Genomic DNA, 13,557 nt, shown 5'->3' on the forward strand with positions numbered 1-13,557 from the left:
AGAGAGGCTAAAGACCTCACATGCTGAGGGAGCCACTAATAATTGGGACCGCACTCCTCCAGGGCATACTAAGACAGGGTTTCTCAAACTGCAGGAAATGACCCTCTTGTGGGATAACAGTCAGTTTAGTGGGTCACAAACAGCATTTTTAAAAAATCAAGTAGAATAGAATATAAAGGAAATAATAAGGGTAAATATTGCTTTGAGAGACTATTTCAATTACATATGTATGCATTAAGGGTCATATTATACATTTGCTTCTTACTGTATGTGCTCAAAAAGCTAGAAAACTACTTTACCAGAGTTGACAGAACTGGCCCTAGCTCAGTCAGCAAGAAATGATGAAGAGGGTAGGTTTACGTTCACAGAGGGGAGATAATCTGAAGATGGACCCCAAAGGTTACAAGCCACTGCCTGAGGCTCATGCTTGTTTGACACATATAAGTTTTCTTTCTTAATTAGCTGTCAACATTTAAAAAGTAGAAGATCTCCTGGAAGAATCCATGAGATTCATGACTTCTTGTGAAAAATCAGACGATATAGCCACACTGGGTCCCCATTCCCTGTAGCCAAAACAAGGAATAATTGGAGCTTAGTAGCATCTGCCCCCTTTAGCCTGGGATGTGATCTGTAGTTCATATTTTACCATGTTTCTCCAGTCCATTTCACTCCTTTTCCTGGGTGGCCTCTATGGGCTTCGGGGTGAGTGATCTCTAATAGAGATGAAGAGATAGAATCAACGAGAAAGGAAAAAACAAAGAAGTACATGGTGTGTGCATCACCCTGTGATGCCGTAATGAAGTATCTAACTAGGCAGCTTGTGTGACCTCAATGTCTCAATGTGTTTCCTTTATAGCAGTCAGTCAGATATTTATTGAGCCCCTACTGAGTGTCAGGTGCCACTCTAAGGACAGCATATGTGTTGACAAACCAGATCAAGTCCTGCCCTCAAAGAGTTTACAGTCTAGTAAGGGGAGATAGATAGTAAACAGGAAAACAAATTTAAACAATAATTTGGGTTCTGATGACTGCTGTGAAGAAGATAAACAAGAGAATGGGGTAGATAGTGACTGTGGCCGGGACAATTTGCTTTTGTCAGGTGGCTCTGAAAGGTGTCACTGAGAAGGTGATATTTAAGTTGAAGTGTGAATCATGAGAAGGAAGCAGTCACGTAAAAATCTGTGGGGGAGTGCGCGACGCTGAAAGAACAGCATGTAGAAAGGCCTGAGCTGGGAACAAGCATGGGTGGTGGGGAAAACGAAGGCCAGTGCTGATGGAGGTGGTTAAGCAAGGGAAAGGTGATGGAGCTGAGGTCAAAGGGCTGGCAGAACCTTGGCTTGTGGGAAATGGCCTGGACTTCATTCTGGTGGCAATGAAAAGCCAAGGCCGGGCTTAAGCAGGGCAGAGATGTGTTTCAATTTATGTTTTTGTTTCAACAGCAGTTCTTAACTGGAGCTGCACATTAGAATCACCCGAGAAACTTTTCAAAAGTTCCACTGGAGCAAAAATAGAAGCCGGGGGTGGGGGCCAAGATGGAGGACTAGGTAGACGCTACCTCGGATCCCTCTTGCAACAAAGACTCGGAAAAACAAGTGAATCGATCAAGTACATAACAATCTACGAACCCTGAACAACAAACACAGATTTAGAGACGGAAAACGAACAAATACGGGGAAGCAGCGATTGTTTTCAGAGCCTGGAGCCAGCGTCCCAGTCAGGTAAACTTTGACACCCGATTTAGGGCAGAGCCCAGGGGAGCTGACGGCGCAAACAAGGGGCCCAGCCCTACCCCCCTGAACTCACCCCGGGAGGGGGCCCAGCCAGTTCACACGGGTGGCGTGGCAACGCAACCGGTGGGAGAAGTCCCTGGGAGGCAGTGACTGGTCTTGGAGCTGGGAGAGCAGCATCCAAGCCGGGGAATCGTGCCGCCAGGATTTTGACTGGGCGCTGGCATGGCACAAGCACGGAGAGCTGCTCCACTCCCCTGAACCAACCCCGGGAGGGGGCCCAGCCTGTTCGCAGGGGCGGCGCAGCGACGTGGCTGGCGGGACGAGAGGTCCCCGGGAGGCAGCGACTGATTTTGGAGCCAGGAGTAAAGCGTCCCAGCAGGGGAACCTTGACGCTGGCAGCGGGTGGCTTCAGAGGGCCAGACCGCCGGGGGCAATCTCCACACAGCCAGCACACATAGGCGACACGCCCCGCGGGAATCTCAGATATAATAGACATTCCAAGCAAGACAAGCAACTCTGGCTATATTCTGAGGTGCTACTCTCCTATCTCTCTGATCCCTCCCCCACCCTTCCCAGGCAGCTTCATTAACATTGGAATTGCCTGAGCCAGAGGGAGAAGGCTCCAGCTCCGCGGCAGCTTTGCTTCCCCCGCCTTTTTTTTTCTTTTGGTCTTTTCCTAACCCACTCTTTCGGCCTGAGAGAAGGAACAACGACAACAACAAAAAAAACCGAGGGACCAAAAATCCACCCCAATTGGACTAAAAACACAGAACCAGCTACAGCCAAGCATATATGATCCAAATCTCAGACTTTCATCCTTACAGAGAACAAGCTGGCGGTCATAATCCAAAGGCAATTCTGATAGGGATCTGACTGCATTTGTTTTTAGCGGATTTTCTGGAAAAACTAGTTTCCCAGTGATGGCTCAGAGACAGCAGTCCATGTCAAACCACATAAAGAAGCAGACCATGACAGCTTCTACAACCCCCCAAACAAAAGAATCAAAATCTTTCCCAAATGAAGATACAATCCTGGAATTATCAGATACAGAATATAAAAAGCTAATTTACAGAATGCTTTAAGACATCACAAACGAAATACGGGAAACTGCAGAAGAAGCCAAGGAACACACTGATAAAACTGTTGAAGAGCTCAAAAAGATTATTCAAGAACACAGTGGAAAAATTAATAAGTTGCAAGAATCCATAGAGAGACAGCATGTAGAAATCCAAAAGATTAACAATAAAATTACAGAATTAGACAACGCAATAGGAAGTCAGAGGAGCAGACTCGAGAAATTAGAATGCAGACTGGGACATCTGGAGGACCAGGGAATTAACACCAACATAGCTGAAAAAAAATCAGATAAAAGAATTTAAAAAAATGAAGAAACCCTAAGAATCATGTGGGACTCTATCAAGAAGGATAACTTGCGTGTGATTGGAGTCCCAGAACAGGGAGGGAAGACAGAAAACACAGAGAAAATAGTTGAAGAACTCCTGACACAAAACTTCCCTGACATCATGAAAGATGAAAGCATATCTATCCAAGATGCTCATCGAACCCCATTTAAGATTGATCCAAAAAGAAAAACACCAAGACATATTATCATCAAACTCGCCAAAACCAAAGAGAAGCAGAAAATTTTAAAAGCAGCCAGGGATAAAAGAAAGGTTTCCTTCAAGGGAGAATCAATAAGAATAAGTTCAGACTACTCAGCAGAAACCATGCAGGCAAGAAGGGAATGGGACGACATATACAGAGCACTGAAGGAGAAAAACTGCCAGCCGAGGATCATATATCCAGCAAAACTCTCTCTGAAATATGAAGGCGAAATTAAGATATTTACAGGTAAACACAAGTTTAGAGAATTTGCAAAAACCAAACCAAAGCTACAAGAAATACTAAAGGATATTGTTTGGGCAGAGAACCAATAATATCAGATACCAGCACAACACAAGGTCACAAAACAGAACATCCTGATATCAACTCAAATAGGGAAATCACAAAAACAAATTAGGATTAATAAAAAAAAAAAAAATACTCATAACAGGGAGTCACGGAAGTCAACATGTAAAAGATCACAATAATCAAAAAGAGGGACTAAATACAGGAGGCATAGAACTGCCATATGGAGAGTGATACAAGGCGATATAGAACAATATAAATTAGGTTTTTACTTACAAAAATAGGGGTAAATAATAAGGTAACCACAAAGAGGTATAACAACTCCATAACTCAAGATAAAAGCCAAGAAAAACGTAACGACTCAACAAACATAAAGTCAAACACTACGAAAATGAGAATCTCACAATTTACTAAGAAAAACGTCTCAGCACAAAAAAGTATGTGGAAAAATGAAATTGTCAACAGCACACATAAAAAGGCATCAAAATGACAACACTAAACACTTATTTATCTATAATTACCCTGAATGTAAATGGACTAAATGCACCAATTAAGAGACAGAGAGTCTCGGACTGGATAAAGAAACACGATCCGCCTATATGCTGCCTACAAGAGACACACCTTAGACTTAGAGACACAAACTAAAACTCAAAGGATGGAAAAAAATATATCAAGCAAACAATAAGCAAAAAAGAAGAGGAGTAGCAATATTAATTTCTGACAAAATAGACTTTAGACTTAAATCCACCACAAAGCATAAAGAAGGACACTACATAATGATAAAAGGGACAATTGATCAGGAAGACATAACCATATTAAATATTTATTCACCCAATGACAGGGCTGCAAGATACATAAACCAAATTTTAACAGAATTGAAAAGTGAGATCGATACCTCCACAATTATAGTAGGAGACTTCAACACACCACTTTCGGAAAAGGACAGGACATCCAGTAAGAAGCTCAATAGAGACACGGAAGACCTACTTACAACAATCAACCAACTTGACCTCATTGACTTATACAGAACTCTCCACCCAACTGCTGCAAAGTATACTTTTTTTTCTAGCACACATGGAACATTCTCTAGAATAGACCACATATTAGGTCATAAAACAAACCTTTGCAGAGTCCAAAACATCGAAATATTACAAAGCATCTTCTCAGACCACAAGGCAATAAAAGTAGAAATCAATAACAGAAAAACTAGGGAAAAGAAATCAAATACCTGGAAAATGAACAATACCCTCCTGAAAAAAGACTGGGTTATAGAAGACATCAAGGAGGGAATAAGGAAATTCATAGAATGCAATGAGAATGAAAATACTTCCTATCAAAACCTCTGGGACACAGCAAAAGCAGTGCTCAGAGGCCAATTTATATCGATAAATGCACACATACAGAAAGAAGAAAGAGCCAAAATCAGAGAACTGTCCCTACAATTTGAACAAATAGAAAGTGAGCAACAAAAGAATCCATCAGGCACCAGAAGAAAACAAATAATAAAAACTAGAGCTGAACTAAATGAATTAGAGAACAGAAAAACAATTGAAAGAATTAACAAAGCCAAAAGCTGGTTCTTTGAAAAAATTAACAAAATTGATAAACCATTGGCTAGACTGACTAAAGAAATACAGGAAAGGAAACAAATAACCCGAATAAGAAACGAAAAGGACCACATCACAACAGAACCAATTGAAATTAAAAGAATCATATCAGATTATTACGAAAAATTGTACTCTAACAAATTTGCAAACCTAGAAGAAATGGATGAATTCCTGGAAAAACACTACCTACCTAAACTAACACATTCAGAAGTAGAACAACTAAATAGACCCATAACAAAAAAAGAGATTGAAACGGTAATCAAAAAACTCCCAACAAAAAAAAGCCCTGGCCCGGACGGCTTCACTGCAGAGTTGTACCAAACTTTCAGAGAAGAATTAACCCCACTACTACTGAAGGTATTTCAAAGCATAGAAAATGACGGAATACTACCCAACTCATTCTATGAAGCCACCATCTCCCTGATACCAAAACCAGGTAAAGACATTACAAAAAAAGAAAATTACAGACCTATATCCCTCATGAACATAGATGCAAAAATCCTCAACAAAATTCTAGCCAATAGAATTCAACAACACATCAAAAAAATAATTCACCATGATCAAGTGGGATTTATACCAGGTATGCAAGGCTGGTTTAATATCAGAAAAACCATTAATGTAATCCATCACATAAATAAACAGAAGACAAAAACCACATGATCTTATCAATTGATGCAGAAAAGGCATTTGACAAAGTCCAACACCCATTTATGATAAAAACTCTCACCAAAATAGGAATTGAAGGAAAATTCCTCAACATAATAAAGGGCATCTATGCAAAGCCAACAGCCAGTATCACTCTAAATGGAGAAAACCTGAAAGCATTTCCCTTGAGAACGGGAACGAGACAAGGATGCCCTTTATCACCGCTCTTATTCAACATCATGCTAGAAGTCCTAGCCAGGGCAATTAGGCTAGACAAAGAAATAAAAGGCATCTGGATTGGCAAGAAGGAAGTAAAATTATCCCTATTTGCAGATGACATGATTATATACACAGAAAACCCTAAGGAATCCTCCAGAAAACTACTAAAACTAATAGAAGAGTTTGGCAGAGTCTCAGGTTATAAAATAAACATACAAAAATCACTTGGATTCCTCTACATCAACAAAAAGAACACCGAAGAGGAAATAACCAAATCAATACCATTCACGGTAGCCACCAAGAAGATAAAATACTTAGGAATAAATCTCACCAAGGATGTAAAAGACCTATACAAAGAAAACTACAAAGCTCTACTACAAAAAATTCAAAAGGATATACTTAAGTGGAAAAACATACCTTGCTCATGGATAGGAAGACTTAACATAGTAAAAATGTCTATTCTACCAAAAGCCATCTGTACATATAGCCCACTTCCGATCCAAATTCCAATGTCATTTTTTAAGGTGATAGAGAAACAAATCACCCATTTCATATGAAAGGGAAAGAAGCCTCGGATAAGTAAAGCATTATTGAAAAAGAAGAAGAAAGTGGGAGGCCTCACTCTACCTGATTTCAGAAGCTATTATACAGCCACAGTAGTCAAAACAGCCTGGTACTGGTACAACAACAGGCACATAGACCAATGGAACAGAATTGAGAACCCAGATATAAATCCATCCACGTATGAGCAGCTGATATTTGACAAAGGACCAGTGTCAGTTAATTGGGGAAAAGATAGTCTTTTTAACAAATGGTGCTGGCATAACTGGATATCCATTTGCAAAAAAATGAAACAGGACCCATACCTCACACCATGCACAAAAACTAACTCCAAGTGGCTCAAAGACCTAAACATAAAGACTAAAACGATAAAGACCATGGAAGAAAAAATAGGGACAACTCTAGGAGCCCTAATACAAGGCATAAACAGAATACAAAACATTACCAAAAATGACGAAGAGAAACCAGATAACTGGGAGCTCCTAAAAATCAAACACCTATGCTCATCTAAAGACTTCACCAAAACAGTAAAAAGACCACCTACAGACTGGGAAAGAATTTTCAGCTATGACATCTCCGACCAGCGCCTGATCTCTAAAATCTATATGATTCTGTCAAAACTCAACCACAAAAAGACAAACAACCCAATCAAGAAGTGGGCAAAGGATATGAACACACACTTCACTAAAGAAGATATCCAGGCAGCTAACAGATACATGAGAAAATTCTCTCGATCATTAGCCATTAGAGAAATGCAAATTAAAACTACGATGAGATTCCATCTCACTCCAACAAGGCTGGCATTAATCCAAAAAACACAAAATAATAAATGTTGGAGAGGCTGCAGAGAGATTGGAACTCTTATACACTGCTGGTGGGAATGTAAAATGGTACAACCACTTTGGAAATCTATCTGGCGTTATCTTAAACAGTTAGAAATAGAACTACCATACAACCCAGAAATCCCACTCCTCGGAATATACCCTAGAGAAACAAGAGCCTTCACACAAACAGATATATGCACACCCATGTTTATTGCAGCTCTGTTTACAATAGCAAAAAGCTGGAAGCAACCAAGGTGTCCATCAACGGATGAATGGATAAATAAATTGTGGTATATTCACACAATGGAATACTACGCATCGATAAAGAACAGTGACGAATCTGTCAAACATTTCATAACATGGAGGAACCTGGAAGGCATTATGCTGAGCGAAATGAGTCAGAGGCAAAAGGACAAATGGTGTATAAGACCACTATTATAAGATCTTGAGAAATAGTAAAAACTGAGAAGAACACATACTTTTGTGGTTACGAGGCGGGGAGGGAGGGAGGGAGGGAGAGGGTTTTTTATTGATTAATTAGTAGATAAGAACTGCTTTAGGTAAAGGGAAAGACTACACTCAATACATGGAAGGTCAGCTCAACTGGACTGGACCAAAAGCAAAGAAGTTTCCGGGATAAAATGAATGCTTCAAAGGTCAGCGGAGCAAGTGCAGGGGTTTGGGGACCATGGTTTAAGGGGACTTCTAAGTCAATTGGCAAAATAATTCTATTATGAAAACATTCTGCATCCCACTTTGAAATGTGGCGTCTGGGTTCTTAAATGCTAACAAGCAGCCATCTAAGATGCATCAGTTGGTCTTAACTCACCTGGAGCAAAGGAAAATGAAGAACACCAAGGTCACACGACAACTAAGAGCCCAAGAGACAGAAAGGGCCACATGAACCAGAGACTTACATCATCCTGAGACCAGTAGAACTAGTTGGTGCCCGGCCATAATCGATGACTGCCCTGACAGGGAGCACAACAGAGAACTCCTGAGGGAGCAGGAGATCAGTGGGATGCAGACCCCAAATTCTCATAAAAAGACCATACTTAATGGTCTGACTGAGATTAGAGGATTCCCGGCGGCCATGGTCCCCAGACCTTCTGTTGGCACAGGACAGGAACCATCCCCGAAGACAACTCATCAGACATGAAAGGGACTGGACAGTGGGTGGGAGAGAGATGCTGATGAAGAGTAAGCTAATTATATCCGGTGGACACTTGAGATTGTGTTGGCATCTCCTGTCTGGAGGGGGGATGGGAGGATAGAGAGAGAGGGAAGCTGGCAAAATTGTCACGAAAGGAGAGACTGGAAGGGCTGACTCATTAGGGGGAGAGCAAGTGGGAGTACGGAGTAAGATGTATGTAAACTTATATGTGACAGACTGACTTGATTTGTAAACGTTCACTTGAAGCTCAATAAAAGTTAATAAAAAAAAAAAAGTTCCAGTGCTGGGGTCCCACATCAGACCAACGAAATCAGAAAGGAGGTAATTGGAGGAGCAAAGTCCTTGCCAAGATGAGAGGAGATGGGATCTAGAGCCCAAGGGGGTGGGAGCACAGACTTAGGTAGGGTCAGGGTCACTTCTCGTAAACAGGGGTGACCGAGCTTGTGTGATGGTTACTAAACGGTCGTTTATTATATATTTTTTGTTCTGAGTTTGACTGCTACATGCATTTTTTATGCATGTAGATTTTGGTAGTTCATGTTTGAAAACCCTATTGCTTGCTGAACTGTTCATGTTTTGGGGAAGGTGACTGAAGAGACAAATATTTCACCATCCTCATCCTCTGTGCTCCCCCAATGGCTTTGCTTCTCCCTTCCTGGACCACCTGGCCCTTACGTGGCCATAGCACCTCATCTGTGCTCTGAGAGGTACCATCTGTGACTGTCATTTCTCAGCACCAAGGCTGGCTTCGCACCTCCAAGTTGTGCCAAAGGATATCTTTGTAGGGCTCTCGTATCCAGCCTGTCTGCAGTTGCTCTACTTTACCGGTCTGCTAATTCCTGAGGTCTATGTCAGCACTCAAGTAATAATGGCAATAAAAAGTAATTGTCACTCTAAAAGCACACATGGCCCAATTTAAAAATGCATTTTAGCTCCCCAGCCTTGGAATCATTATCCTTTGGTCAGGAGCTCCCTGGGTTTCATTTCAGAGTCACTCTGTTGTATAGAAAAGGTAGCCTGTATTAGGTAGCTGAGGCCAGGAGACAGAAGACTTGTCTCTCCCTCTGTTGTGCAGTCGATTGTAACCCATGTAGCCCCACAGGCAGGGCTAGGGTGTGGTGCAGGTTTAGAATTCCTGGGTTAGGGAAATAAAAGGGGAAAAGAAGCGTGTAGACATCAGTCATCTCAAAGGCCAGAAGCTTAATTGCTTTGTGTTCAAAGAGGGTTCTAGCTGGAGGTGGCAATGTTACTAACACCTCCCTAGTTATTCAAGCCAGACAGTGGCTCAGAACAGCCTCCACCTTCTCACCAGTCCTTGTCAGCTCTCCCATCTCCAGGCCCTCCCTGGCTTCCTAAATACCTCTTGAGTCTGCATCCTCCTTTCCCATCCCAACCCACCCACTGCCGTAGAGTTGATTCCGACTCATAGCGACCTTTCCCATCACTGCCACCAAAAAGCCAAACCAGGTGCCGTTGAGTCCATTCTGACTCATGGCAACCCCATGTATGTCAGACTGGAACCGTGCGCCATAGGGTTTACAGTGGCTGATGTTTCGGAAGTAGATCACCAGGCCTTTCTTAAGAGGTGCCTCTGGGTGGACTTGAGCTTCCAACCTTTTGATCAGTAGCTGAGTGCATTAACTGTTTGTGCCACCCAGGGAGTCACCACTGCCACAGTCCAAGCCTTTATCACTTCTTGCCTTATCCCTGGTCTTCCAGCTCTCCTGTTTTGCTGTTTAATCTCCCCCAGCTCACTGGGGTGCTGCAGGTGAGTCAACACAATGGTCCTCAGCCCTCGGAGCAACCAGTGGAGCCTGTGAGCAGCAGTCTTGTCTGTTCGTCCTAGTGGATCAGGAAAAATGTCATTTTCTGTGTGTCATAAGAGATGAGAGGTCGGGAAGTAAATAAAAATCCTATTACATCATCCCCTTGCTGAAAACCCTTTAGAAGTCCCCCTACGCCCGAAGGAGAGTTTGCCAAACTAAGGTCTAGGGAATACTTTTGGCAGATGGCTTTTCCTTGGAAGAAGGGCACTGTGCTCAAATAAGTCTGGGAAACACTGCCTACTTCCTCTCCCTCTTGGAGACTCATGGTGCACACTAGCATATAAAAGGGTTGGTGAAGCTGTATGGTAAAGACTTGTTTAATTTAAGTTGAACCAGCATTTCCCAAGCTGTCTTTTGGGAAATGTGGTTTGGGAAACACTGGCACGGGGTAGAAGTCAGCGAACTTTTTCTGTAACGGGCCGCATAGTAAAAAGACTTCATGGTCCATGCAATCTCAGTCCCACCTACTCAACTCTGCCATTATACCTGAAATTTAAATTTCATGTAATTTTCACACCGCAAAATATTATTCTTCTTTTGTTTTTGTTTATTAACCATTTAAAAATATATATAAAACCATTCTTTGCTGGCAGGCTGTACAAAAACAGGAGACAGGCTGGATTTGGCTAGTTTGCCATAGGGGGTGAAGTATCAACTCCTTAGCATGCAGAACAGCTCAGTAGTGATCTGGTGTCAGGCTGACTTTCCAGGTCCTTCTCTCTCCTTGCCTTCTCCCTGCAGTTCCCCATACCCATCCTGCTGTTTCAAGGCTCATGCAGGACCCGCTGTATAATTTGATGGGCCCAGTACACAATGAAAATGTGAGACTCCTTGATCAAAACTCATTAAGAATTCCGAGATGCTGACAGCAGAACATGAAACCAAGTACAGGTTCTTCTAAGCGTGGGGCTCTGTATAACTACAGAGGCCACATGCCCATGAAGCCGATCACAACTACCATATTTAAAATTCTGCCTTCCCCCATTCCCAACCACCTTATCCTTCTCCACTTTCCCACTTTTATATTTTTTCCATAGTACTTATTATGTTGATCATATAACCTATTTATTATGATTTACTGTTTATTGTCTGTCTCTCCCTATTAAGATGTAAGCCCTATGAGATCAGCAATCTTTGTTTTGTCACTGATGCATCCCAGGTGCATAAGACAGTGCCTCATATGGGGGAAAAAAATATATATGTATTTTTTAATGAAAAATTACTAGCATGACCAAATTCAGGAAGAATATTTATTGTTATTGGACACAGAAGTACTTATAGTGGATTAAGCAGTTCATAAACTTAAATTTGGGTGTTTACCTTTAGTAGACCCTAAGCTAAAGAGATAAGATACTACATTTTCCCTTTCCTCTTTACCTGCTGAATTGATGACACTAAGACTAAAATAGTGACGAGGTCTTGTATATGTTCAGGGAGGTTTGGGCCATATAATTTCAGACTTGGTTATTGTAAGTAATATACAATTTTAAAATTATCTAAATTCTTAGATTGAAAAAATATTGAAAGACAGTGATTCCTAAAATAAGAAAACTTTGACAAACATTTCCTTGATTATTACAGCAAAGAAGACAGTGAAATCCAAAGAAACAGTTACGATGGGGGACTCTATGGTGAAAATAAATGGGATTTATTTATCAGAATCAAATGCCGTTGGCAACTTAAAGAGTCACCCACTCCAGTTAACTTATGATGGAGGCTTCAGTGAAATCAAGGAGCAAGAAATGTTCAAAGGGACAACATCCTTACCATCTCATCTCAGAAGTGGAGGGTCAGTACTTTTTTTTTTTTTTTCATTTTCTGGTTAGGATAACTGTATCATTTACCAGTTTGTTCTCTGTCTTATGCAGATGATTGATTTGCTTTTCCCCTTTTCTATAAATGAATTTAAGCTAATAATGCATGAGTGGGAAAGATGTCTTCTCATGGATGAATGGAGTTGGTTTTACATCATTCCTTATTAAATCCTCAGGAAGGCATTCATTCATACCTACCTGCCAAAACACTGCTTTGATAGTCCTGTCAGAATCCTGTCAGAATAAGGTCTTTGCCATAGTTGGATTCTTCCAGTCGGCTCTTGAGTGATGACTGATGGTTCTCTTTGTGTGTTATTTGGGATTCTTGCCTGACCTGGAATCTCCTGCTACCTCCCTTTGGGTTTGTTCACTGTTGTTAACTCCACAAAAGAGTAACAATTTGTTATATTCTTCAGTACAAAAAAAAAAAATTATTTTTAATTTATTTTAATCCAGAACCTGGATTAAAGTATTTATTTCTGCAAACTTACGGTTAAGACACGAAGGTCCTGTGGATTTCAGTTATCTACCTCTCTACTATTTCCTCATAAAATGAATGATTGAGAATTATTTTATTTAATGACATGTTCCTGGATAGGACTTCTCTGCAAAGTAATTTTCCTCCCATATTAAGGATTTGTGAAGAAATGTGGGGGCCATGTGGATTCCTACCCTGGTGTTTTACTAAAGAAACCTTGAATGGCTTGATCCTGGGGTGGGGGTAGAATGGGGAGAACAGGGCTTTAGTCTCCAGTTTCTGCCAGTAATGATGCTAAGATGGGAAGAAGGTCTTGGCCTGGATAAAATCACTTAGAAAAAAATATTTTTCTAGAACTTTCCATTGGGTCATTATGGACAGCTGCCCAGTTTGAATTTGCTTAACAAGATTAAATTCCATGGACCATTTTAAGGCCAAGTATTTATTGCACTTATTTTAGATTTCGGGTCTGACTTTGGCTGTGCACATGTGGCATGCTTAAAACTTTTCCCTGAAGTGGCCAGTTGGCAGCTTGTTAGTTTGGCTGAACCGGCCTTGCCTGCTGACATAGCCTGAAGAGTGTCACACATGCAGAATTTATATTAGGCAACCCAGTAGTCCTTGTAATGTCGCTTCGCATTCAGAACATTTTTTAAATTAAAGGGAAAATGTAAATGTCTCCTTAAGTGGAAGAGAATGACTTCAAATTGGGACTCTGGGAGTTGAGCGCAAAATATCAAACTGGGCATGGCAGACAGTTGGTGAATAAGA

The 13,557-nt window shown here is 41.2% G+C and overlaps 1 protein-coding gene across 5 annotated transcripts in view; it reads left to right on the forward strand.

Moving 5' to 3' along the window:
• The window catches only part of ARMC2 (armadillo repeat containing 2), a 146,024-nt gene that overhangs the window by 26,592 nt on the left and 105,875 nt on the right, over positions 1 to 13,557 (forward strand). For 4 of the 5 annotated variants that reach the window (XM_049895423.1, XM_049895684.1, XM_049895594.1 and 1 more), the window contains exon 5: positions 12,076 to 12,283. In XM_049895423.1, the coding sequence (XP_049751380.1) occupies positions 12,076 to 12,283 (208 nt within the window). Of the gene's footprint in view, positions 1 to 1,390; positions 1,719 to 12,075; positions 12,284 to 13,557 lie in introns of those variants that run through there. The other variant, XM_049895772.1, reaches the window with a different exon arrangement.

Source organism: Elephas maximus, chromosome 1, assembly GCF_024166365.1.
Source record: "Elephas maximus indicus isolate mEleMax1 chromosome 1, mEleMax1 primary haplotype, whole genome shotgun sequence".
In the NCBI taxonomy this organism is placed as follows: Eukaryota; Metazoa; Chordata; class Mammalia; order Proboscidea; family Elephantidae; genus Elephas; species Elephas maximus.